Source organism: Anolis sagrei, chromosome 2, assembly GCF_037176765.1.
Source record: "Anolis sagrei isolate rAnoSag1 chromosome 2, rAnoSag1.mat, whole genome shotgun sequence".
NCBI lineage: Eukaryota > Metazoa > Chordata > Lepidosauria > Squamata > Dactyloidae > Anolis > Anolis sagrei.
The window spans coordinates 300,895,176-300,920,175 of record NC_090022.1 but is presented as its reverse complement, the minus strand read 5'-3'; the positions used below and the strand labels follow the sequence as shown (position 1 = coordinate 300,920,175).

Genomic DNA, 25,000 nt, shown 5'->3' with positions numbered 1-25,000 from the left:
GCCTTCCACTTTCCCCAGCATCATTGTCTTCTCTAGGCTTTCCTGTCTCCTCATGATGTGACCAAAGTACTTCAACTTTGTCTCCAGTATCCTTCCCTCCAGTGAGCAGCCGGGCTTTATTTCCTGGAGGATGGACTGGTTGGATCTTCTCGCAGTCCAAGGCACTCTCAGAACTTTCCTCCAACACCACAGCTCAAAAGCATCGATCTTCCTTCGCTCAGCCTTCCCTAAGATCCAGCTCTCACATCCGTAGGTGACTCCAGGGAAGACCATGGCTTTGACTAGGCAATGGATCTTGGTTGCCAGTCTGATGTCTCTACTCTTCACTGTTTTATCGAGACTGGACATTGCTCTCCTCCCAAGAAGGAAGCGTCTTCTGATTTCCTGGCCACAGTCTGCATCTGCACTCATCTTTGCGCCTAGAAATACAAACCCTGTCACGGCCTCCACATTTTCTCCCTCTATTTTCCAGTTGTCAGTCATTCTTGTTGCCATAATCTTGGTTGCCATAATAAATAATATTCAGTTTTTAATTCAAATTTGATCATCAATATTTTTTGTATATGTGCATGTATGTCTTTCCAAAATTTCTTTACTTTTTTGTACGTCTGCTCTGGAACAGCTGTTCCAGGAGCTCCAATTTAGTGCTTTGCACTGAGCATTTGTTTATAGTTCTAAGTTTCAGGGACTCTGCGGATAGGTGGCTTCCTTTGGCTGCATTCATAGGGCAAGCCACCTGTCAATTATCTTTGGGTTCCCTGGTTCCACCCCCTTTCTAGGCTTTGGAGGGAAGGGAGCCTTTTCCAGTCAGTCACAGCAAGGTTAGCCAATGTATAGGATGTATTTACTTCCCCTGTACAAAGGCTTCAACCTTTAAGAGCTCCAGGGAAAGAATGCCAGGGACGCATTCCCACAGCTTTAAGGGTCTCCTAAGAACTCCAGGGATTCCTTCCTACAGCCTTGGGAGTTTCCAGGAAGACAGCCAACTCTAAAGAACATCCATCGCCTGTCTGGTAGGTCCTCTCAGTGTTTCGAGAAGCAGTTCGGCCTGGCAGAGGAGTCCACACCAGTGAGGGTTGGATTTTAGTTAGCCTTGGGAGAAGTTAAAAAGGGGAATTTTCCTTTGAAGAAAGTTATTGAAGATAGTGCCTGTTCCCTGCGGACAAGTTTGAGAGAACTGATACTTTAACAAGAAAGCAATTTACAATTCCTGTTTGATTCATTAATAAAAGACTTTGTTGTACCTTTTAAGCCATTTGAAGATTCCTTTTGTAAAGGAAGCCTCTGAGAACTTTTCCTAGGGCCCCTGGCTTCCCGCTGGGTAAAGGTTACACATCCTATATCTAAAGTCAACTAGCTATAGGCCCAGCGGCGACAGAACAACGTCCACCAGACCGATTGGCCACCAGTGAGAAATTACCTTGAAGAAAAGAAGATAACAGAATTGATTTAAAAGGAGGAAAGGAGAGGTACAGGAAAGAAGAAGCCGATCTATAACTATACACATATAGATGTGTGTGAATATATGGATATATGTTGTTGTTCATTCGTTCAGTCGTCTCCAACTCTTCGTGACCTCATGGATCAGCCCACGCCAGAGCTCCCTGTCGGCCGTTACCACCCCCAGCTCCCTCAAGGTCAGTCCAGTCACTTCAAGGATGCCATCCATCCATCTTGCCCTTGGTCGGCCCCTCTTCCTTTTGCCTTCCACTTTCCCCAGCATGATTGTCTTCTCTAGGCTTTGCTGTCTCCTCATGATGTGGCCAAAGGACTTCAGCTTTGTCTCTAGTCTCCTTCCCTCCAGTGAGCAGTCGGGCTTTCTTTCCTGGAGGATGGACTGGTTGGATCTTCTCGCAGTCCAAGGCACTATCAGAACTTTCCTCCAACACCACAGCTCATATATGGATATATATGGATGTATATATTTATATACACATCTAAAGAGAACATAAAGATACAAGAACTGATATACTTCCCTGTGAAATGGACTGGAGCTCCACCTATCATTCTAATCTTTCTCTCCATTATCTGTATCTTTGTATATACCTTTTTTCTTTTTTCTTTCTTTTTCGTATCTCTTCTTTCCTCTTTTCTCTCTCTTTCCCTTCCCTCCCCCATCTCTTCACTACCTCTACCCATGACCCCTCCCTCTCTCCACTTCCCCAACAACCTATCCAAACTATATTTTAATACTGTAAAAATTGATATTAGATCAGCCCCCAGTAAAAATACTGAAAGCCAAAACCAAGGTCACAACAACATCTGTTATAGAACTACAGTATGCTGATGACAATGTCGTCTGTGCGCATACAGAAGAAGATCTACAAGCCACTCTCAACACCTTTGCAGAAGCATACACGAAGCTTGGCCTGTCACTGAACATCGAGAAAACCAAAGTGCTGTTCCAGCAGTCACCAGCCGTCCCCTCTCCAATGCCAGAGATACAGCTTAATAGTGTAACATTAGAAAATGTTGATCATTTCCACTACCTTGGCAGCCACCTCTCCACCAAAGTCAACATCGACGCCGAAATACAACACCGCCTGAGCTCTGCAAGTGCAGCATTTTCCCAAATGAAGCAGAGAGTGTTTGAGGACCGGGACACCCGTAGGGATACCAAGATGCTTGTCTATAAAGCTATTGTCCTCCCATCTCTCCTACATGCCTGTGAAACATGGACTGTCTACAGATGTCACATGCATCTCCTGGAACGATTCCATCAGCGCTGCCTCCGGAAAATCCTGCAAATCTCCTGGGAAAACAAGCGGACAAACGTCAGTGTGCTGGAAGAAGCAAAGACCACCAACATTGAAGAGATGGTCCTCCAACATCAATTCCGCTGGGTCGGCCACGTTGTCCGGATGCCTGACCACCGTCTCCCAAAGCAGTTGCTCTACTCCGAACTTAAGAACGGAAAACGGAACGTTGGTGGACAGGAAAAGAGATTTAAAGAGGGGCTCAAAGCCAACCTTAAAAACTCTGGCATAGACACTGAGAACTGGGAAGCCCTGGCCCTTGAGCTCTCCATTTGGAGGTCAGCTGTGACCAGCAGTGCTGCAGAATTTGAGGAGGCACGAGTGGAGGGTGAAAGAGAGAAACGTGCCAGGAGGAAGGCGCGTCAAGCCAACCCCAACCGGGACCGCCTTCCACCTGGAAACCAATGCCCTCACTGTGGAAGAAGATTCAGAGCAAGAATAGGGCTCCACAGCCACATACGGACCCACAAGGAAACCCATGATGGAAGACCATCTTACTTGTCCAACGAGGGATCTCCTAAGTAAGTAAGTAAGTACTGTAAAAATTCTCACAATAAAGATTATATATATATATATATATATATATATATATATATATATATATATATTAATGGCTCCTTCTCCTTGTCTTTCTTTTGTCAACAGAGTGATGACATCACCAAGGTGGCCAAGGCTGCAAAGATCGTGGAGCGAATGGTCAACCAGAACACCTTTGATGACATTGCTCAAGGTGGGAGATGGTTCTAGAGGACAGCCATCCGGAGACCCAGCCTGGTCCATGTTTCCTCTCTTGATTTCCGTTGCATTCAGACTGCAGTGATCACACACCATAGTATCTCTGGCCTTTCCACTTCTGTGAGCAGCAGTAAAATGCATAATTTAGTGAAACCCAGTGTAAAACAGAATTCTCCACACGGAGCTGGGTTCCTTTTGCACCGTGACTTAATTAAATACAAATGTACCATTTTGGAAGGCATGCAAACTGGATACACAGAGATATTTGTTTGACTTGCTGAGTTGCCCGGAGTTCCAGTTTGGAGGGGAAGATGGGGTATAAATAAATGTGATCATGTCAATAATTACAGCAGTGACAGTGAATTGGGATTAACAAGAACAACAGTTAGAAATGTAATACTTTTGTTAAAGTTTGGCCAAGTTCAAGAGCAGAATGTAATGTGTGAAAGAATGGAGCCACAAGGTGGTAGTAGTGAAATGAATAGCAAATGTATCTCCATCCCTCCCTTTATCAACACAAGTATAGGAAAATTGAGATAAGTGGCGTTATTATACAATGGTGTTATATGCAGCCAGCCCTCCTCATTCTCTGGGGTTAGGGGCACATGACCCCTGTGGAAGTGAGAAACTGTGAATAATGCAATTGGGGTTTTTTTATGAACCTGGGTAAACATCTTTCTGGGAATCTCTAGGTCTTCTAGGCTGAGTCCATGGTCAACGTCTGCTGTTGGAAGCTGGACTAGAATCACACTAGGGAGGTGTTTCTCTCCAGAAATGCCCTCCTTCCTCCTGCATGACCAGAGGAAGTTTTATTCATTTACCATATTTATATTCCACCCTTCTCACGCCGCAGGAGACTCAGGGCGGATTACAAAGTAAATATACATGGCAAACATTCAATGCCATAGACACACAAAATATATAGACAGAGGCTATTTAACATACACAGAGGCTATTTAACATACCAGCTTTTTCATGAGGGTATTCTGGCCACCAGGGGAGCTGTTGCTTCACCATCCATTTGTGACACTGAAGAAGTACTTCCTCATTCTTTGCATGCTTGCTGGAGATTTTTATGGCATCGTAATTTAGCCTCTCCGTATAAGTGGTACCTAAATTTCCTACTTGACAGATGCAAGCTACACAAATTAGTCAGAAGCTCACTCCAACCCGGGCTGGCTTCAAACTCATGACCTTTTGGTCAGTAGTGACCTTAATGCAGCTGACTCCCAGCCAGTTGTGCCACAGTTGACCATAAAGTTACACTGGGAGACCTAGAGATTCTTATAGTGAACACTTAAAATGGAATCCATGAATATTAAATCCACAAAAATAAAACCTGCAACTGTGGCAGGATTAGTATATTCATACGACCTTTCATCCCCCACAAGTGACCTTTGTTTTCTAAAGAGTATGCATAATAATATCCCCTTTCATAATTGACAACAAATACAAAGAGCAGGAGTAGATGTATGTCCCTTAGATGCCATGCAGCAAAAAATGTTTTACCAGTTGGTCTGATTCCTTGTGTCTTTGGCACTCGCTGCTGACTACCTCTGCGAAGCCCCTCTCATTCTCAGCTCAACTGTTCCCCTTTTATGACAGACTTCAAGTACTACGAGGACACCTCTGATGACTACCGGGACAACATGGGGACCCTCCTTCCACTCTGGAAGTTCCAGTACGACAAGGCCAAGCGCCTGGCCGTCACCGCCCTCTGCTGGTCAGTCCATAGTCCTTTGCCTTTCCATAGTGACCAAGCATGGGCAAACTTTGGCCCTCCCTCCAGGTGTTTTGGACTTCAACCCCCACTGCTGTTAGGAATTATGGGAGCTGAAGTCCAAAACACCTGGAGGGAGGGCCAAAGTTTGTCCATGCCTGCCATAGTCCACTTTCCGGCAATACATTACTCAGAGATTAGCCTGGAGTCCTTGGTTGACGTATTATGCACCACTCAGTACAAGCATTGTGCCTTAGCTCTTTGGCCTCTCATTCATTCCATCTTCAAGGTGAGCCTAAATGTTTGCTGGAATGTTGTAAGTCCCTTGGCATTGTTTTCCTGTGCTTCGTTTTTGTTACACATCCCTAAGTTTTCTCTCCGATGATCATAAGAGGGTTTTGATTCCCAAACCTGCCCTCGTCTTATCCATGAGGTCGACTGATATAGGGTCCTGGACATAGGAGTAAAATATGAGCAAACATTCGGTATCTGTAAGCAGTGTGCAAAGTGGCTGATCTGTTTTGCCATCACACTGTTTGGCAGTGGAATAAGCCCCATGGGAGTCCAGTGGAGTCTCTTTCTCTGGAGGTTTCTAAGCAGAGGATGGATGGCCATCTGTCGGGAGGGATTGGTTGGAGCAGTGGTTCTCAACGTTCCTAATGCTGCGACCCCTTAATACAGTTCCTCATGTTGTGGTAACCCCCAGCCATTAAATTATTTTCATTACTACTTCATAATTGTAATTTTGCTAGTGTTATGAATCGTTATGTAAATATCTGATATGCAGGATGTATTCTTATAGTTCACCTACATTCAAAGAGCATTCTGAACTCTACCAACGATGGAATTGGACCAAACTTGGCACACAGAACTCCCATGACCAACAGAAAATACTGGAAGGGTTTGGTAGGCATTGACCTTGAGTTTGGGAGCTGTAGTTTGCCTACACCCAGAGAGCACTGTGGATTCAAACAATGATGGATCTGGATCAAACTTGGCACAAATATTCAATATGCCCAAATGTGAACACTGGTGAAGTTCGTGGAAAATAGACCTTGACATTTGAGAGTTGTAGTTGCTGGGATTTATAGTTCACCTACAACCAAAGAGCATTCAGAAGCCCACCAATGATAGAATTAGGCCAGAAACAGAGAATGACCAACAGAAAATATTGTCTGTGATGGTCTCTGGCGACCCCTCTGACACCCCCTTGCGACCCCTCCAGGGGTCCCAACCCCCAGGTTGAGAACCACTGGGTTGGAGTTTTCCTGCCTGGCAGAAAGAGGGTAGGACTGGATGACCCATGAGGTCCCTTCCAACTCTAGGATTCTATGATGTATTATCATGTATGTCTCTCAATGTTGCACTGCAGGACAGGAAAAGCCATCTGACTTTAAACACCACACATTGGATAGGAAAACAATCCTTTTATTGGAGATAATAAAGTAAAAAGCACTTTTAAGGAAATAGGTAAAATCAATTAGGTAAGAAGATAAGCAGGAACAAAATAGTCCAGGGTAAAGTTAAGCAAAGTCCATGAAAACAAAGTCCACACTTCTCTATTAAAATCCAGAAAACGAGGAAACATTAATCCAAGGCATGAGTATGCAATCTTAAATCCAAGATTGAAAACCATGAAACAAAAAATACTTAAGCATGAATCTTCCCAGAAGGGCTTCCATGAAACAAGGACGAGAACTTAACTTGATTCCAAACAATGCTTCATCTGGCTACATTTCCCGTATTTGAGACTTTTATCCCCTCATTAAGCTATCCCAAGCACTCAGAAATTGGTTTCGCTTTAGTTGAGATTCCCTTATATTTTTCTGTTGGAGCATGGCAGAATGACGAAGCCACTGTTCAGCTTGTCTGTTTTGACTAATCTCCTGCCGTCTATCTATGTGCTCATTAACTTTTGCAGCTGGGCCAGGTGCCGAGTTGTTTTCAAGCCCCAAATCCCGGGAACTCTCTGGTAGCAATTCAGGGAGCACACCATCATCCCCACACCCCTCAGGGACACTCTGATGGGAAACTAGGAACAGGGATCTCCTGGTCATTCTCTGCATCAAGATCACTGACCAAACCATTGCCATCTTGCAACTCATTGACATCACTCCCCACATCCAAAGCACCCTGATCCTGAAACACAATCACAGGCTGAGCTCCAACACTCAATCATCTCTCTCTCTCTCTCTATCAATAATATCTACAGCTATCTATCTTGGGCTGGATGGCCATCTGCTTATAGAGATTGGATTGTGTCTTTCTGCCTGGCAGAATGGGCTTGGACTGGATGGCTTTTGGGAGTCATTTCCAACTCCAGAATTCTGTGATTTTCTGATTCTATTTCCAAGTCGGAGCACTGGGGCTCTTCTGACACGTGTCTTCCTGTCTCCAGTTCTGTCAAAACATATTAATTGTCAGAATAGGCGCATTTGGAGCAACCAGTGTTGTTGTGATGTGTGGAGAATATCACTCAGGCTGCTAACATAAGCTTTGCATTTCTTTTTCCTTGCAGGAACCCCAAGTACAAGGATTTGTTTATCGTGGGACACGGCTCTTGTAAGTTTGACCCAAAAGTACGGCGGTTGAAATGAATTGCTCTTGGTGGCGGCTGTAAGCATTTGCACTTGCCAAGTGGCATTTGCACTCCCCTAGTTCTGCTTCAGACACCCAAGGGTTTCATGACCATGACTTTTATTTTCATACTCATCATTAGTATGCATAGAATGCCTTTTTTTTGCTCCTGGGCCTGCAGGAGATGTCTATAAAGTGTGCTTCACTGTGCTTCCACCAGATTATTTTCAATGGCTTTAATAAGTGCCATCCCCATAGGCTCCTTTATTGTGCAACAGACCAATTTACCTGGGTCTTCTTGCCGTTCTATTGGCTGACCAGGGTGGGACAAGGAACTCTTGTCTGTTGGAGCTAGGTGTTAATGTTTGATTAGCATTTGGTGGCCTGGCAGTGCCTGGGGAAATCTTTTGTTGAGAGGTGATTAAGTGTCCCTGATTGTTTCCCCTCTGTTGTTTTGCTGTTGTAATTTTAGAGTTTTTTAATACTGGTAGCCAGATTTTGCTATCAGTATTTTAAAAAACTCTAAAATTACAACAGCAAAACAACAGAGAGGAAACAATCAGGGACAGCTAATCACCTCTCAACAAAAAATTCCCCCGGCACTAACAAGCCACACCTGTTGCAATCCAGAGCAGGGAACGAGGCCCTAAGATAACTCTCCACCACACTTGGCTGTGAAAAACAATCATTTTTTATTGAAGAAAAATGGTTACAAAATAAAGGAAAAATGCAAGTCAAAAGCCACAGCAAAATCAGCAAACATGAATTTAAATGGACAAAGCAAAACCAAAAGCCTCACTGGGAAATACTGGAACCTGTTAGCAATCCACTAACCGTACTTGATATCCTAGAAATCTTCCCAAACTATGGCCAGGGAACCGGGAGAACTGCCAAGGTCTTCATCAATTCTGAAACGATGCCTGAACTGAGAAAGTCAGCTCGGCGTATTGCAATTAAAACTCAAGAATTGGTTCCGTGAACTGCCCTTCTGTTTTGAAGCCAATGTTTTTAATTCTTGAATTCGGGAGGGATTTACTCCTGTCTTGCCAAATTTGGCCCCTTCTGTTGTCATTACAGTTAACAGGTGCAGAAGGGAGGGAAAGTTCAAGGTCTCCCTCTGAAACATTCTCAGGAACACTGGTACTTTCATTTTCCAAATCTACAGAAGTTCCTTCCTCACTAATTTCAGGAACATTGGCATTTTCCAAACCTACAGCAGTTTCTTCCTCACTAATTTCAGGAGCATTGGCATCATGAGGTACATTTCCACTAGCATCAGTAAATATACTTTCATTAGCATCAGGAGGAACAAACAGAGAATCAGGTTCAAGTTCAAACTCAGGCTGAACCCCAACACTACCAAAAAATGCCAGGCCATCAAGGTGGTCAGTTGAAACATTCACTCCTAGCTCCAAAAGGCAAGAGTTCTTTGTCCCACCCTGGCCATTCCACAGATATATAAGCCCATTTTCCTACTTCCAACAGACCTCACTACCTCTGAGGATGCTTGCCATAGATGCAGGCAAAACGTCAAGAGAGAATGCCTCTAAAACATGGCCATATAGCCTGGAAAAACCTACAACAACCCAGTGATTCTGGCCATGAAAGCCTTTGACAATTCATTGTGTTAGTTTTGGCCATTCATCTCTCTAATCTGTTTCTTTCCCTTCTTGAAGACCGGGACTTCCTTTGCCCTCCTGCAGTCGTCTTAGGGGACTTCTCCTGTTCTCCAAGACTTTTCAAAGCTTATTCCCAGTGGTTCTGAGATTACTTCTGCTCATTCCTGCAGCACTCTTGGATGTGTCCTTATCGCTTCTTGCGCATGGCTCCCCAGGCTGACTAATACCATTCCAGACCTTTTGCTGCTTTGCCTCCCAGTTTTGGCTGGACTTGGGGAGCTTTCTCATCCCTCCTGGACTTCTCTATAGATTTGTGGCCGGCTGAGGTCCAGCGCGCTGTTTACCCACCTGTGCACATGGCACATGTGGAGGAGCACGTGCTTATCGTGACCTCTGGCAAAGTCGCAGCATAACGATCTGATTTCCCAGAAGGCAAAAGGATTGCAGCCTTCAATCAGCTCAGTGTGGGGCTTGACCATGATTGCCTTTTCCTTTCAAAGCCTATCCTTCATCAGCGCTCCAAGGCAGCCTCTGCAGAAGTGATTGCCTGCACAGAACAGCATTTCCCTCCTCATTTTCTTTTGCGCAAGATAACTTCATTATAGATACAGACACTTTAAGAAGGTGAGAAACATTCCTCAAACCTTGGAGCTTAGATTTATTATACTCAGTCCTTTCCATGCAGGAATGAATCTTCATAAAATCACAGAACTGGAAGAGACCCCAGGGGCCATCCAGTCCAACCCCCTTCTGCCATGAAGGAGGATGCAATGTGATCCCTCCCAACAGATGGCCATCCAAACTCTGCTTAAAAACCTCCAGAGTAAGAGAAGCATGTGGACAATTTCAATAGAAAGGAAGAAACCATGAAAATGAACAAAATCTGGCTACCGGTATTAAAAAACTCTAAAATTATAACAGTAAATAAAGAACAAAACTCTAACACAGGGAAACTCCAGACAAGAAACAATCAGGGACAGCTAATCAGCTCTCAACAAAGGATTCCCCCAGGCAGGAACAAGCCAGAACTTGAAACTGTCAGGCCATCAAATGCTAATCAAGGTGGCCAATTGAAACAGATCTCACAACCTCTGAGGATGCCTGCCATAGATGCAGACGGAACATCAGGAGAGAATGCTTCTAGAACATGGCGATATATTTCGGAAAACCTACAACAATCCAGTTATTATGGCCATGAAAGCCTTTGACAATACAGCCATAAAGTATTTTCCAATATATGGTTAGCTTGCAGTGAGGAACTTAGGTCAATAGAATAATGATGTTTGATATTTGCAAGTATCTTCCAGATCAATATAAATCAGACATATAATAAACTTCAGAAATGGATCTGCAATATGCATTTTGTGCCATTTGAACTGTCACAACTTCAGCCTAAGGGATTCTGGGGGATTGTAGTTCTGAGAGTGGGATTCTCTCGCAGGGAATTCAAAGGAGTTTTTGGATGGAGTCATAACACTTAAAATGGCATGGGAACTTGGGAATGTCTCTTGAAATTTTGAAGCGATGCTTCCCTTAGAGCATGTTCCGATTTGATTTAGATTATTGCCTGTGTTTCAATGCGAGTTGAATCAAACCTTTGTGTTCAGAGTCTATCTGGAGAGCCTGAGAAACACTGTTGGAGAAGTTTCTCCATCCATGCAACATTCATGTATTCATTTTGTGATATGCATGGACATCCAGAACTGATTCTGGTTTGTCCAGAAATACTATGACAACACAGGATTCCACCAGATTCTAAAAACAATGTGTGAACTTCCACATTACTTACTATCTATCTATCTATCTATCTATCTATCTATCTGCGTATGTGTTGGAGCGATAGTTGCAAATGATTGGTGGAGCAATAGTTGCTTGTGGAAGCTTTTGCCACACGATGGCACTCTTAGTGAGCAGCAAACCGAGAGAGGAAAGGCTTCCAAAATCCTGAAAGAAGCGTGGCCTGTCCAGCCGGTGTTGATAAATGCTTAAGCCAGGGTTTCCACTGATTCATGAAAACAGGATGAACTCAACACAGGCTCATTTGCCAGTTCTTGCTGTTGAAGGGCCAATCATGAGAGTTAATATTTTTAATGCCAAAAAGTACGCTGATCTATTTTCAATGGAAGGGAGAAGAATAAGGAAAAATTATGGATAGGAAGGAAAGGGGCTGGAGCAGTGGTTCTCAACCTTCCTAATGCCACGACCCCTTAATACAGTTCCTTATGTTATGCTGACCCCCAACCATAAAATTAGTTTCATTTCTACTTCATAACAGTCATTTTGCTGCTGTTATGAATCGTAATGTAAATATCTGATATGCAGGATGTATTTTCATTCACTGGACCAAATTTGGCACAAATACCCAATACACCCAAATTTGAATACTGGTGGGATTGGGGGAGGGTATTGATTTTGTCCTGTGGGAGTTGTAGTTGCTGGGCTTTATAGTTCACCTACAATCAAAGTGCATTCTGAACTCCACCAACGATGGAATTGAACCAAACTTGGCACACAGAACTCCCATGACCAACAGAAAATACTGGAAGGGTTTGATGGGCATTGATCTTGAGTTCTGGAGTTGTAGTTCACATGTATATAGAGCACTGTGGACTCAAACAATGATGGATCTGGACCAAACTTGGGACAGATACTCATTATACCCAAATGTGAACACTGGCGGAGTTTGAGGAAAATAGACCTTGACATTTGGGAGTTGTAATTGCTGGGATTCATAGTTCACCTACAATCAAAGAGCATTCTGAACCCTCCCAACAATTGAATTGGGCCAAAATTCCCACACAGAACCTCCATGACCAATAGAAAATACTACGTTTTCTGGTGGTCTTTAGTGACCCCTCTGACACCCCCTCGCGACCCCCAGGTTGAGAAACACTGGGCTGGAGTGACTGAAATCAATTGAGATCATGATAGTCCCCACTTGGCAGGATTTATGTTGTTTAGTACTTGAGTTCTTTATCTCTCAGCCTTTATAAACAATTCTCCTGGTCTTATTAAGAACTTTAAAAAGGTATTGCTCCCAGATTGCTAGTATCAGCAAGTGTGGATCAACTCAACTTATTATGAAAGAGATAATAATAATAATAATAATAATAATAACAACAACAACATAATAATAATAATAATAATAATAATAATAATAATAATGCAGTGCCTAAAGACCTTGGCATGTACTTAAACACAATCGGCACTGACAAAATTACCATCTGGTCACCACCGAAACCTGGGGTTCCAGGCTCAGTGATGAATTCAGGAGGACTCCCAAGCTGCGAACCTGTGTCTTCAGGGGGAATGTGACCCCATCCAAAACAGGCTGTAACCCTATGCCCTGTTCGGCCTTGCAACTGGCCAGTAGGACCTCTGTCTTGTCTGGATTCAATTTGTTCGCCCTCATCCAGATCGTCACAGCGGCCAAGCATTGGTTCAGGAGCTGAACAGCCTCCTTAGTAGCAGGTGGAAGGAGTGACAGAGTTGGACATCATCCGCGACATCGCACCCCAAAACTCTGGATGATCTCCCCCAATGGCTGTTAAACAAAGCCTTTCTGCTCAGGTGTGTGGATATTTAGAGCTCTTTCAACCCCAGAAGAAAGCGAAGGCAAGAATTTTGAATAATACTCTGCTAAGAAAATTGCTCCCTGTGAGAGTTGCCATGGATCAGAAATATGGTTTTCCACATCCCACAGATTGAGAAAGGTAACATTCAAGGCATAGCCTGCTCTCGAGAATAAAGCGCACGTGGAATTCGCTTGACGGCTGAGACATTTCCATTAAGGAGTCAAAGGGCCTCCCGTGCAGCAAAGGCTGGAAGACCCTCCAAGGAGGAAAGAGCTGGAATTAAATCTTTGGCAAGGCTGGGCCTGGCCTTCGGGAGCTCCATTTGGAGAGCGGAGCGGAGCAAAGAAACCCGTGCCTTTGCTCCCAGCAGCAGCAGCAGCCTTATCTCCATCCACACCTTTGCTGCTCCTCTGCGAAGCACCAGGCATTTTCACTCAAAGGCATGAATAATAATTGTTGGATAAGAGAGTGGATGCAACTAGAAAGGGTGCAGAGGAACTGGCTCCAAGGAGGAGGCTGGATTTCTTTATCAGGGAAAGCCAAGCAGCCAAAGAAGAAGGAGGGACAAGGATTAGGGGGAAGGCAGAAGTTACTTACTTTACTTACTTACTTAGGCGATCCCTCGTTGTCCGAGTAGGATTGTCTTCCAGGATTGGTGTCCGTAGGTGACTGTGGAGCCCTATTCTTGACCTGCATCTTCTCACGCATTGAGGGCATTGGTTTCCAGGTGGAAGGCGGTCCTGGTTGGGGTTGGCTTGACGCGCCTTCCTCTTGGCACATTTCTCTCTTTCACCCTCCATTCGTGCCTCTTCAAATTCTACAGCACTGCTGGTCACAGCTGACCTCCAGCTGGAGCGATCAAGGGCCAGGGTTTTCCAGTTCTCGGTGTCTCTGCCACAGTTTTTAAGGTTGGCTTTGAGCCCATATTTAAATCTCTTTTCCTGTCCTCCAACATTCTGTTTTCCGTTATTGAATTCAGAGTAGAGCAACCGCTTTGGTAGACGGTGGTCGGGCATCCAGACAATGTGGCCGGTCCAGCGGAGTTGATGGTAGAGGAGTATCGCTTCAATGCACGTGGTCTTTGCTTCTTCTTCCAGCACACTGACATTTCCATGCCTATCTTCCCAAGAGATTTGTAGGATTTTTCGGAGGCAGCACTGATGGAATCGTTCCAGGAGTTGCATGTGACATCTATAGACAGTCCACGTCTCGCAGGGGTATAGCAGGGAACCGACTAGGACATTAAGATCATCTGGGGAGGCCCTGCTCTCGGTCCCGCCCGCATCGCAGGCGCGGTTGGCGGGGATGAGAGACAGGGCCTTCTCGGTGGTGGCCCCCAGCTGTGGAACGCCCTACCTGTGGACATCAGACAGGCCTCCTCACTGCTGGCATTCTGGAGGAAGGTCAAGACCTGGCTTTATGAACAAGCGTTTGGCTAATTGTGCAATGAAACACAGTAAGATGGTACAACTGAACATAGGAATTGGTATAAAGGATTATGATTGCGGATTCTGATTTTGATTTGTTTGCAATTTGTTTGCAATTTGTTTGTAGGCGCACGTCTATGTTAATGATTGCTTGATTTGTTATGTCTTGTATAATGTGTTTTAACTGCTTTTTGATATTGTTGTGTTAACCTTTACTATGTAAACCGCCTTGAGTCGCCTTTCTTGGCTGAGAAAGGCAGTATAGAAGTAAAGCAAATAAATAAAATAAATAAATAGCAGGGTTGGGAGAAATTGGTCTGAAGCAGGATCCAGACTCTGGGAGATGTGGTCGGGCATCCGGACAACATGGCCGGTCCAGCATAGTTGATGGCGGAGGACCATCGCTTCAGTGCTGGTGGTCTTTGCTTCTTCCAGCATGCTGATAGTTGTCCGCTTGTCTTTCCAAGAGATTTGCAAGATTTTTCGGAGTCAACACTGATGGAATCATTCTAGGAGTTGCATGTGACGTCTGGAAATGGGCTCCGTGGCCCTGGGAAGGTGAGCACGAGTTCTCCAACAAGTCACAGATTCAATCCAGGACAGATGCAACCAAGCAACTCCAGGCTGAAGTCAAGAAGGGGACTTTGGATTCAAGCTCTTGTTTTGTTCCTTGTTTTCGGATTCATGTTCAAGCTTTAACCTTTGTATTGGAGAGTTATTTTTTGCTTTTTGGGACTCACTCTTTCTACCTATATTTGGATTTTTACTTTTTACTGAGTGTTTTTTCAATGAACTCTTTGTTACTACGTTTGGCTTCCTGTGCTTTGAGTGCTTTGAGCAAAGTGAACTCCTGCTGAGGTGCAACAATAACACAAGAACAGGAATCCTAGAATCCTAGAGTTGGAAGAGACCTGGTGGGCCATCCAGTCCAACCCCATTCTACCAAGAAGCAGGAAAATCTGTTCAAATCACCCCCGACAGATGCCCACCCAGCTTCTGTTTAAAAGCTTCCAAAGGAAGAGACTCCACCACATTCAGGGGCAGAGAGTTCCACTGCTGAACGGCTCTCACAGTCAGGAAGTTCTTCCTCATGTTCAGATGGAATCTCCTCTCTTGGAGTTTGAAGCCATTGTTTCACTGTGTCCTGGTCTCCAGGGCAGCAGAAAACAAGCTTGCTCCCTCCTCCCTATGACTTCCCCTCACATATTTATATGTTAGCATCAGCAGAAGTTTTGTAGAAGCTTAGAAGAAAACATGGATTCTGGAGTCATCTGGTATAAAGCAGGCTCAATTTTTACTTAAGCAATTCCAAACACAACCATTACAGTAAGCGAGCAGACATGAAGTACACAGAACGCAGGACAAAGGAAGTCGAAACGAAAACAAAACCGCAGCTGATACGGGACACTCCCAAATTTTTCTCACAGCTACACTCAGAAAGTGTCTCAGGGTTACATTCTCACAGCCTCTTGTATAAACAAACATCCTAGCAATACAATCTTATGGCAACCATATTTCTACTGCATGAAATTACATTTAAACATATTACATACATTAACATACACTGACATTATACTTGGCCCTCATCATGTCTCCTCTTAGTCTTCTCTTCTGCAGGCTAAACATGCCCAGCTCTTTAAGCCGCTCCTCATAGGGCTTGAATCACATTGCACAGACCTACACATTGCTTTGTGTGCCTGTTGATTGCATGATAGATTTTACTGGTTAAGCATGGGCAAACTTCGGCCGTCCATGTGTTTTGGACTTCAACTCCTACAATTATGGAAATTGATGTTCAAAACATCTGGAGGGCCGATGTTGGCCCATGCCTGATCTATCTTTCTATCAATTGATCTACCTGCCTGTCTCCTTCCTCCTCCTCCTCCTCCTCCTCCTTTTGCGCAGACGACTTCATGAAGCAGAGCCGGGGAATGCTGCTGCTGTACACCTTGAAGAACCCTTCCTTCCCAGAGTACATCTTCAACAGCGAGAGCGGCATCATGTGCCTGGACATCCACGTGGACCACCCCTACCTCATTGTGGTGGGCTTCTACGATGGGAACGTGGCCATCTACAACCTCAAGAAGCCCGTGGGCTCCCAGCCGGGATACAAGAGCTCCACCAAGTCCGGGAAGCACTCCGACCCCGTCTGGCAGGTGGGTCCCATCGGAGCGTTTCTAAAAAGGGAATCCCATTAACAGTTGGCACACACAGTTTGGGAAGCATGAGTCTATTATAGCTCTTGCATAAAATACGTTCTTCCTAATGTTTTGGCCGAATCTTGCATTTTGAATCCACTGAGTCTAGTCTCCGGAGGCACAGAAAGCAAGCTCACTCCATTTCCTCCATGGCGTGCCATCAAATATTGAAAGATGACTTTGGTGTGACCCTTCTATCTTCTCTTCTGCAGGCTAAACAAACCCAGCTCTGAGTTGTTGCAGGTTTTTCAGGTTGTGTGGCCATGTTTTGGAAGCATTCTCTCCTGACGTTTCTTATGCATCTATAACAGGCATCCTCAGAGGTTGGGAGGTCTGTTGGAAACCGGGAAAATTGGGTTTATACATCTGTGGAATGTCCAGGATGGGGGAAAGAACTCTTGTCCGTTGGAGCTAGATGTGAACCTTTCAATTGGCCATGTTCTGTCGCGCGCTGGGCCTGTAACAGCTGTACTTTTCTATAGGATGTATACTTTAAGCCCAGCGGGAAGCCAGGGGGCCTCAGAGAAAGGTTCTCAGGGATTTTTCTGAAGTGATGGTCTTTAGAGTCTTTGATGATACAACAAAGTCTTTATTATGGAACAAACAACAAATCTTCAATGGTTCAAACAACACTTCAAGGCTTTCTTAGTCTAGTCCTCAATGGACTGGTACCTGACTTTGATTAACTGAACTTTCTCTGTAGGAAAAACCTTTTTTAACCTCTCCCGGGCTGTTTACTATCTATGCCTCATCGGTGTGGGTCCTACTAGCGATTCCAAATGCGTCTGGGTATCGAGTAGACCTACCAGCCGAGGCTTGAAGATATTTCAGCTGGTGTTCCGTGGATCTGTAATGCTGTCCTCCCACCAAGAATTCTTTGAAGACTTCAGGGCTGGGAAAATTGGGTTTCTATACCTTTGGAAAGGTCAGGGTGGGAGAAAGAACTCTTGTCTGTTGGAGCTAGGTGTGACTCTTTCAATTGGCCACCTTGATTAGTATTTGATGGCCTGGCAGTTTCAAGGTCTGGCTTGTTCCTGCCTGGGTTAATTCTTTGTTGAGAAGTGATTAGCTGTTCCTGATTGTTTCTTGTCTGTAGTTCCCCTGTGTTTGAGTTTTGTTCTTTATGTACTGTTATAATTTTAGAGTTTTTTAATACTGGTAGCCAGATTCATTTTCATGGTTTCTTTCTTTCTGTTGAAATTGTCCACATGTTTGTGGATTTCAATGTCTCATTGCAAGCTAGCCATATATTGGAAAATACTTTACAGCTGTATTGTCGAAGACTTTCATGGCTGGAATCACTGGGTTATTGTAAGTTTTTCGGGCTGTCTGGCCATGTTCCAGAAGCATTCTCTCCTGACGTTTCGTCCACATCTATGGCAGGCATCCTCAGAGGTTGGAAACTAGGCAAGTGGAGTATATATATATACTCCACTGTGGAATAATCTCCAGGGTGGGAGAAGAATGTCTGCTTGAGGCAGACATCAAGCAAGTGTGAATGTTGCAATTGGACACCTTGATTAGCATTGAATCACCTTGCAGCTTCAAAGACTGTCTGATTCCCACCTGAGGTAATCATAGAATCATAGAATCATAGAATCAAAGAGTTGGAAGAGACCTCATGGGCCATCCAGTCCAATCCCATTCTGCCAAGAAGCAGGAATATTGCACTCAAATCACCCCTGACAGACGGCCATCCAGCCTCTGTTTAAAAGCTTCCAAAGAAGGAGCCTCCACCACACTCCGGGGCAGAGAGTTCCACTGCTGAACAGCTCTCACAGTCAGGAAGTTCTTCCTAATATTCAGATGGAATCTCCTCTCTTGTAGTTTGAAGCCATTGTTCCGCGTCCTAGTCTCCAAGGAAGCAGAAAACAAGCTTGCTCCCTCCTCCCTGTGGCTTCCTCTCACATATTTGTTGGTAGGTGTTAGCTGGCCCAAATTGTTTCATGTCAGGAATTCCCCTGCTCATAATAATTTCCCTGCTTCTAGGCAGAATGGGGTTGGACTGGATGGCCCACGAGGTCTCTTCCAACTCTAGGGTTCTATGACCTTTGCATTAAAGACCTTCTAAAATGACAGCTTCCAGGATTACCTAGCATTGAGCCATGGCAGTAAAAGTGGTTCCAAGCTGCATTCATTTGGCAGTCCGGATGCACCCCTAGAGAAAGCCAGTGCGGATGTTTGGCTCCTGTAACGCGTTGCCACCCTGCCCTTGGTGCTGCATCCAGGCGGCCTTTCCTGGGATGTTTTCTTTCCGTGATTAATGTCCTCGGTTATTTATAAACCGCTCCCCAGGCAGAAGAGCTGTCAGGGCTGTGGCAGGGGCTTCCTGCTCAAAGGAGCGCAAGGGAACAGCAGCTCTTGAATGGCACTTGCTTTTTGTTTAATCTGTTTATTTATTGGGTTTTTCCCCTCCAGCAATGTAAGTCATAGAATCATAACACCAGAAGGAGTATCCAATCCCTTTCTGCCAAGCAGGAAAAGCACAATCAAAGCACAATCAAAGCACACTTGACAGATGGCCATCCATGCTCTGTTTGAAAGCCTCCAGAGAAGGAACGAAATCAGTTTGTGTGTGTGTGTGTGGGTGTGTGTGTGTGTGTGTGTGTGTGAGAGAGAGAGAGAGATAACTAGAAATGCAAAGCACAAAGCTGCTTGCTTGGGCCATGTCCAGGGAGATAGCTGAGCCTGGGAGTTTTGCCTACAGTTACATTTTTAAGGCTTGAGCTGTGCAAGTGCTTGCAGAAACAGTTCATGAGCTGCTGGAAGGAAGTTTGCCACATGGACACCGAAAGACCATTTATATCTCTTGGAAAGGACATTTGAGTCAGTGCAACTGAGCTCATGATTGCAAATATGTACTTCCGCATTACGAAGTGTAAACTACTTGTTCTTTATTGATTATCTGTGTGTCATAGTTTCTTTCTCTGGAAAGACATTGTGTGGGCTGACAAAACATAGGATCATAGAATCAAAGAGTTGGAAGAGACCTCGTGGGCCATCCAGTCCAACCCCATTCTACCAAGAAGCAGGAATATTGCATTCAAAGCACCCCTGACAGATGGCCATCCGGCCTCTGTTTCAAAGCTTCCAAAGAAGGAGCCTCCAACACATTCCCTCCGGGGCAAGAGTTCCACTGCTGAACAGCTCTCACAGTCAGGAAGTTCTTCCTCATGTTCAGATGGAATCTCCTCTCTTGTAGTTTGAAGCCATTGTTCCACGTCCTAGTCTCCAGGGAAGCAGAAAACAAGCTTGCTCCCTCCTCCCTGTGGCTTCCTCTCACATATTTATCATATGAACTACACGTGATTTACATGATGCCAACACGAGCCTCCACTGGACTCTGAGTCAGCAGCAGATTCCACTTTCAAACAGCTCTTACCATCAGGAATCTCTTTCTGATTTTTCCCCCCATCAGGCTCAGGCAGAAGCAAATGCTGCACGTATGTTGTTTGATTGTGCTTTTCCTGCATGGCAGAAAGGGGTTGGCCAAATGGCCCATGGGGTCTCTTCCAATTTGTATGATTCTGTGATCCCTTGTTAATAATTTTAACACGTTGACCACACCCTGATGTGGTTTGGCTGCACGCCTCCTGGTTTTCATCCGTGAAATACTGGAAAGAATGTATTTTCGAAGGCTTTCGTGGCTGGAATCACTGGAAAGAATGAGCTCACTGGCTTCTCAACAGCTCTGTGCCTTACTTTGAGAAGAAAGAGAAGGCACTCCACTTGCTTGACTACCATCAGAACACAGAAACGCTGGACCACTCTGACAACCACTATGTCAGGTGACACAGAGAAGCCACTGAAATCCACAAGTACGTGGACAATTTCAACAGAAAGGAAGAAACCATGAACATGAACAAAATTTGTCCACCAATATTGAAAAACACTAGAATCAAGACAGTGACTGATAAATGCCACCCAGACACAGGAGGTCTCCAGGCAGCAAGTAAACAAGGGCTAGTGAACACCACCCAGGCTAAGGATGTCTCTAGTCAATAATTCAAAGGGAACAAAGGGCCTGGCTCCTTCCATGCAGATGCCCTCACTCACTGACGATACTATCTGTGGCAGAATGAAAATCACGTGTAATTCACATCTTTACCAATGCACACACTGTCCTATTAGACAGAAAAAATATGCCATGCAGATGATCAGTAAAGAATAAGGTGTTTACTCTTTGTTATGCAGAGCAACATATATACAGTCATGTTAACAGTTGCAAAAAATGTCCTTTGAGAGAGATTCAAAATGGTCCTTGAGAGTCCATGTGAGAGATCATCTTCCAGCAGCCCAGAAACAGAAAATACAGAAACTATCTTGGCAAGCTCCTGCACAGAAAACCTAAAGTCCCAGGCTCAGCTATCTTGTTGGGTGTAGACCAACCAATCCGCTAAGTGCTTTGCATTTTTCAGTTTACAAACTCACCAACTGATTTTTACATGTTCCAACACTATCTTCATGGTTACTCACATGCTAATGGATTGATCCCACTCAAACACTTGCAAATCAAACTTGCTAATTGCACTTTTCACACTTGCTTAACAGACACTGGTTCTTTCCTCCCCAACCTGGACATTATTCCAAAGGTATCTATCTATATATAAATACTCTGTGCATAATGAGTACCTTAAAAACAAAAGAACCAATGAACGAAATCACACCAAATTTGGCAACAAAACGTCTCACAACACAAGGAGTGACCATCACTCAAAAAATTATGATTTTGTCATTTGGGAGTTGTAATTGCTGGGATTTATAGTTCACCTATAATCACAGAGCATTCTGAACCCCACCGACAATAGAATTGGACCAAACTTGGCACACAGTTCTCCCATAACCAACAGAAAATACTGGAAGGGTTTGGTGGGCAGTGTCCTTTGGTTTTGGAGTTGTAGTTCACCTACATCTAGAGATCACTGTGGACTCAAACAATGATGGATCTGGACCAAACTCTACATGAATACTCAATATGCCCAAATGTGAACACTGGTGGAGTTCGGGGAACATAGAATCTTGACATTTGGGAGTTGTAGTTGCTGGGATTTATAGTTCACCTACAATCACAGAGCATTCTGAACCCCACCAACGATAGAATTGGGCCAAGCCTCCCACACAGAACCCCCAGGTAGGCCACAGCAACGCATGGCAGGGGACGGCTAGTATATATATATATACAGGCACTCCACTTGCTATCAAACTGTCAGACCCTCTGAAGATGGCAGCCACCAGTGCAGGGAAAATGTCAGGAAAAAATGCTGCGAGAACACATTGGCCATACAACCCGGAAACCACACAACACTCCAGTGATTCCGGCCGTAAAAGCCTTCGAGAACACAAGAGAATGAACTCTTATTTATGTGATGTTTCCTGGGAAAGAAGCAGATCCTCCTGGCTCTGAGGGCATCATGGGATCCACAGACAAGCCTCAAAACAGAGGGAAGCCAAAGCCGTTCCCATGGCACGTGCTACACATCCCACGCACGCGGCATCCGCCACGGAAATAGCTCCAAACACCCTCAAGCAGAACAGAACGGAGGCTCCAGGTGTCCTCATTCCTATTTATACACAACGCTGAAAAGATGTCAGCATCCCCGGCTTGCGCTTTGCCTGGGAACGCAAGAGTCCTGGCGTGTGAGACTCCCCACTTGGCTAAGCACCAAGACAACCAGTGAAGGCAAAATAAATATTAACCCGGGAAGAATTAAAGGAAGGTGTTCCGGCTGTGGGAACTGGGGCAGAAAGGCGAAAAAGAGAAGGCATCCTGGGCTTTTCATCAGAGGAGGCGAGAGTGACCCATTTTGCTGACGGGAGGACAAGAAGAGCAGTCAGCGCTGCCAGTCTCGGTCACGTTGGAGAGAGGGAAGGAAAAACACCCTTCACAGAACCATAGGATCCTAGAACTGGAAGAGACCTTCAGAAGCCACTCATTCTGCCAGGCAGGAAGATACCATCAAAGCATTCTTGATAGATGGCCATTCAGAGAAGGAGACTCCACCAGACTCCCAGGCAGTAAGCTATCCCACTGGCCTTCTCTCTCACCTTCTGAATGTTTAAGTGGAATCTCTTTTCCTGCAGTTTGAGCAGTAGCACAATGGGTTGAACCCTTGTGTCAGCAGGACTGCTGACCAAAAGGTCGGCGGTTCAAATCCAAGGAGAAGGGTGAGCTCCTGTCTGTCAGCTCCAGCTTCTCATCCGGGGACATAAGAGAAGACTCCCACATCCCCTATCTTAGAATCATAGAGTTGGAAGAGACCTCATGGATCTCATGGGCCACCCAGTCCAACCCCATTTTGCCAAGAAGCAGGAAAATTGCATTCAAAGCACCCCTGACAGATGGCCATCCAGCCTCTGTTTCAAAGCCTCCAAAGAAGGAGTTTCCACCACACTCCAGGGCAGAGAGTTCCACTGCTGAACGGCTCTCACAGTCAGGAAGTTCTTCCTAATGTTCAGGTGGAAATTCCTATCCTGTATTGTTGTAGGTTTTTCGGGCTATATGGCCATGTTCTAGAGGCATTCTCTCCTGATGTTTTGCCTACATCTATGACAAGCATCTCCAGAGGTTGGAACTAGGAAAGTGGGTTTATATATCTGTGGAATGACCAGGGTGGGACAAAGGACTCTTGTCTGATGGAGCTAGGTGCGAATGTTTCAACTGACCACCTTGATTAGCATTTGATGGCCTGGCAGTGCTTGGGGCAATCTTTTGTTGAGAGGTGATTAGATGTCCCTGATTGTTTCCTCTGTGTTGTTTTGTTGTTGTAATTTTAGAGGTTTTTTTAATACTGGTAGACAGATTTTGTTCATTTTCATGGTTTCCTCCTTTCTGTTGTCATTGTCCACATGCTTCTTGTGGATTTCAATGGCTTCTCTGTGTAGTCTGACATGGTGGTTGTGAGAATGGTCCAGCATTTCTGTGTTCTCAAATCCTATGCTGTGTCCAGGCGGGTTCCTCAGGTGCTCTGCTATGGCTGACTTCCCTGGTTGAAGTACTCTGCAGTGCCTTTCCTGTTCCTTGATTCGTGTATTGGGCAAGGCTGCGTTTGGTGGTCCTTATGGAGACTTCTTGTCCACAGCTGCATGGTACACAGTAGACTCCTGCAGAAGCGAGAGGATCCCTCTTTTCCTTTGCTGAACGTAGCAGTTGTTGGATTTTCTTGGTGGGTCTGTAGTTTGAAGCCATTGCACTATTGTGTCCTAGTCTCCAGGGCAGCAGAAAGGAAGCTTGTTCCCTCCTCTCTATGACTTCCCCTCACATCTTGATCCATGGCCCTCATCATGTCTCCTCTCAGTCTTCTCCAGGCTAAACATGCCCAGCTCTTTCAGCCACTCCTAACCCTAACCCTAACCCTTACCATAAGGAAGTTCCTTCTAAGCAATGAAGATAGGCGAACCCAGACACCCAAACTTTCCTCAGAGTCTATCTGATATTTAATACAGGTATATGCAAAACAGCCCCAGCCCACTCAGAGGAGAAGAAGCCATGGAGCAAATGGCACCCAACATTGGGGAAGGAAGGTTTTTCCTGCTCCATCCTATTGGGAGCATTCATTTCCCCCTGCAGCACATATCTGTCGCATTCTTTATCTCTCATTTAGCCACAGTGCTTCAACGTTTGCATTTTAAAAAGGAGTCCAGATAGCTTTTTTTGAAAAGCCACAATTGCCGCCTAGATCTCGATGTCTCTTTTAAATATTAAATGCTGTTTAATATCTACATGAAGCCGCTGGGAGAGATCATCCGGAGTTTCGGGGTGCGGTGTCATCTGTACGCAGATGATGTCCAACTCTGTCACTCCTTTCCACCTGCTACTAAGGAGGCTGTCCAGGTCCTGAACCGCTGCCTGGCCGCTGTAATGGTCTGGATGAGGGCGAACAAACTGAAATTAAATCCAGACAAGACAGAGGTACTCCTGGTCAGTCGCAAGGCCGAGCAGGGTATAGGGTTACAGCCTGTGCTGGATGGGGTCGCACTCCCCTTGAAGGCACAGGTTCACAGCTTGGGTGTGATTCTGGATTCATCGTTGAGCCTGGATCCCCAGGTTTCAGCGGTGACCAGGGGAGCATTCGCACAGCTCAGGCTCGTGCGCCTTGGGAAGTCTGACTTGGCCACGGTAGTACACACTCTGGTCACATCCCGCCTTGACTACTGCAACGCTCTCTACGTGGGGCTGCCCTTGAAGATGACCCGGAAGCTCCAGCTAGTCCAGCGCGCGGCAGCCATGTTACTAACAGGAGCGGGACGCAGGGATCACACAACGCCCTTGTTGTTCCAGCTCCACTGGCTGCCGATCTGCTACCGGGCCCAATTCAAGGTGCTGGTGTTGGCCTACAAAGCCCTAAACGGTTCCGGCCCAAAATACCTGTCTAACTGCATCTCGGCCTATGAGC

General features: G+C 45.2%; 1 protein-coding gene across 1 annotated transcript in view; it reads left to right on the top strand.

The window, feature by feature from the left end:
* The window catches only part of DNAI1 (dynein axonemal intermediate chain 1), a 186,220-nt gene that overhangs the window by 57,060 nt on the left and 104,160 nt on the right, over nucleotides 1–25,000 (top strand). Inside the window, exons 10-13 of the mRNA XM_060761145.2 lie at nucleotides 3,402–3,486; nucleotides 5,097–5,214; nucleotides 7,730–7,773; nucleotides 16,315–16,565. Of these exons, the coding sequence (XP_060617128.2) occupies nucleotides 3,402–3,486; nucleotides 5,097–5,214; nucleotides 7,730–7,773; nucleotides 16,315–16,565 (498 nt within the window). The remainder of the gene's footprint in view (nucleotides 1–3,401; nucleotides 3,487–5,096; nucleotides 5,215–7,729; nucleotides 7,774–16,314; nucleotides 16,566–25,000) is intronic.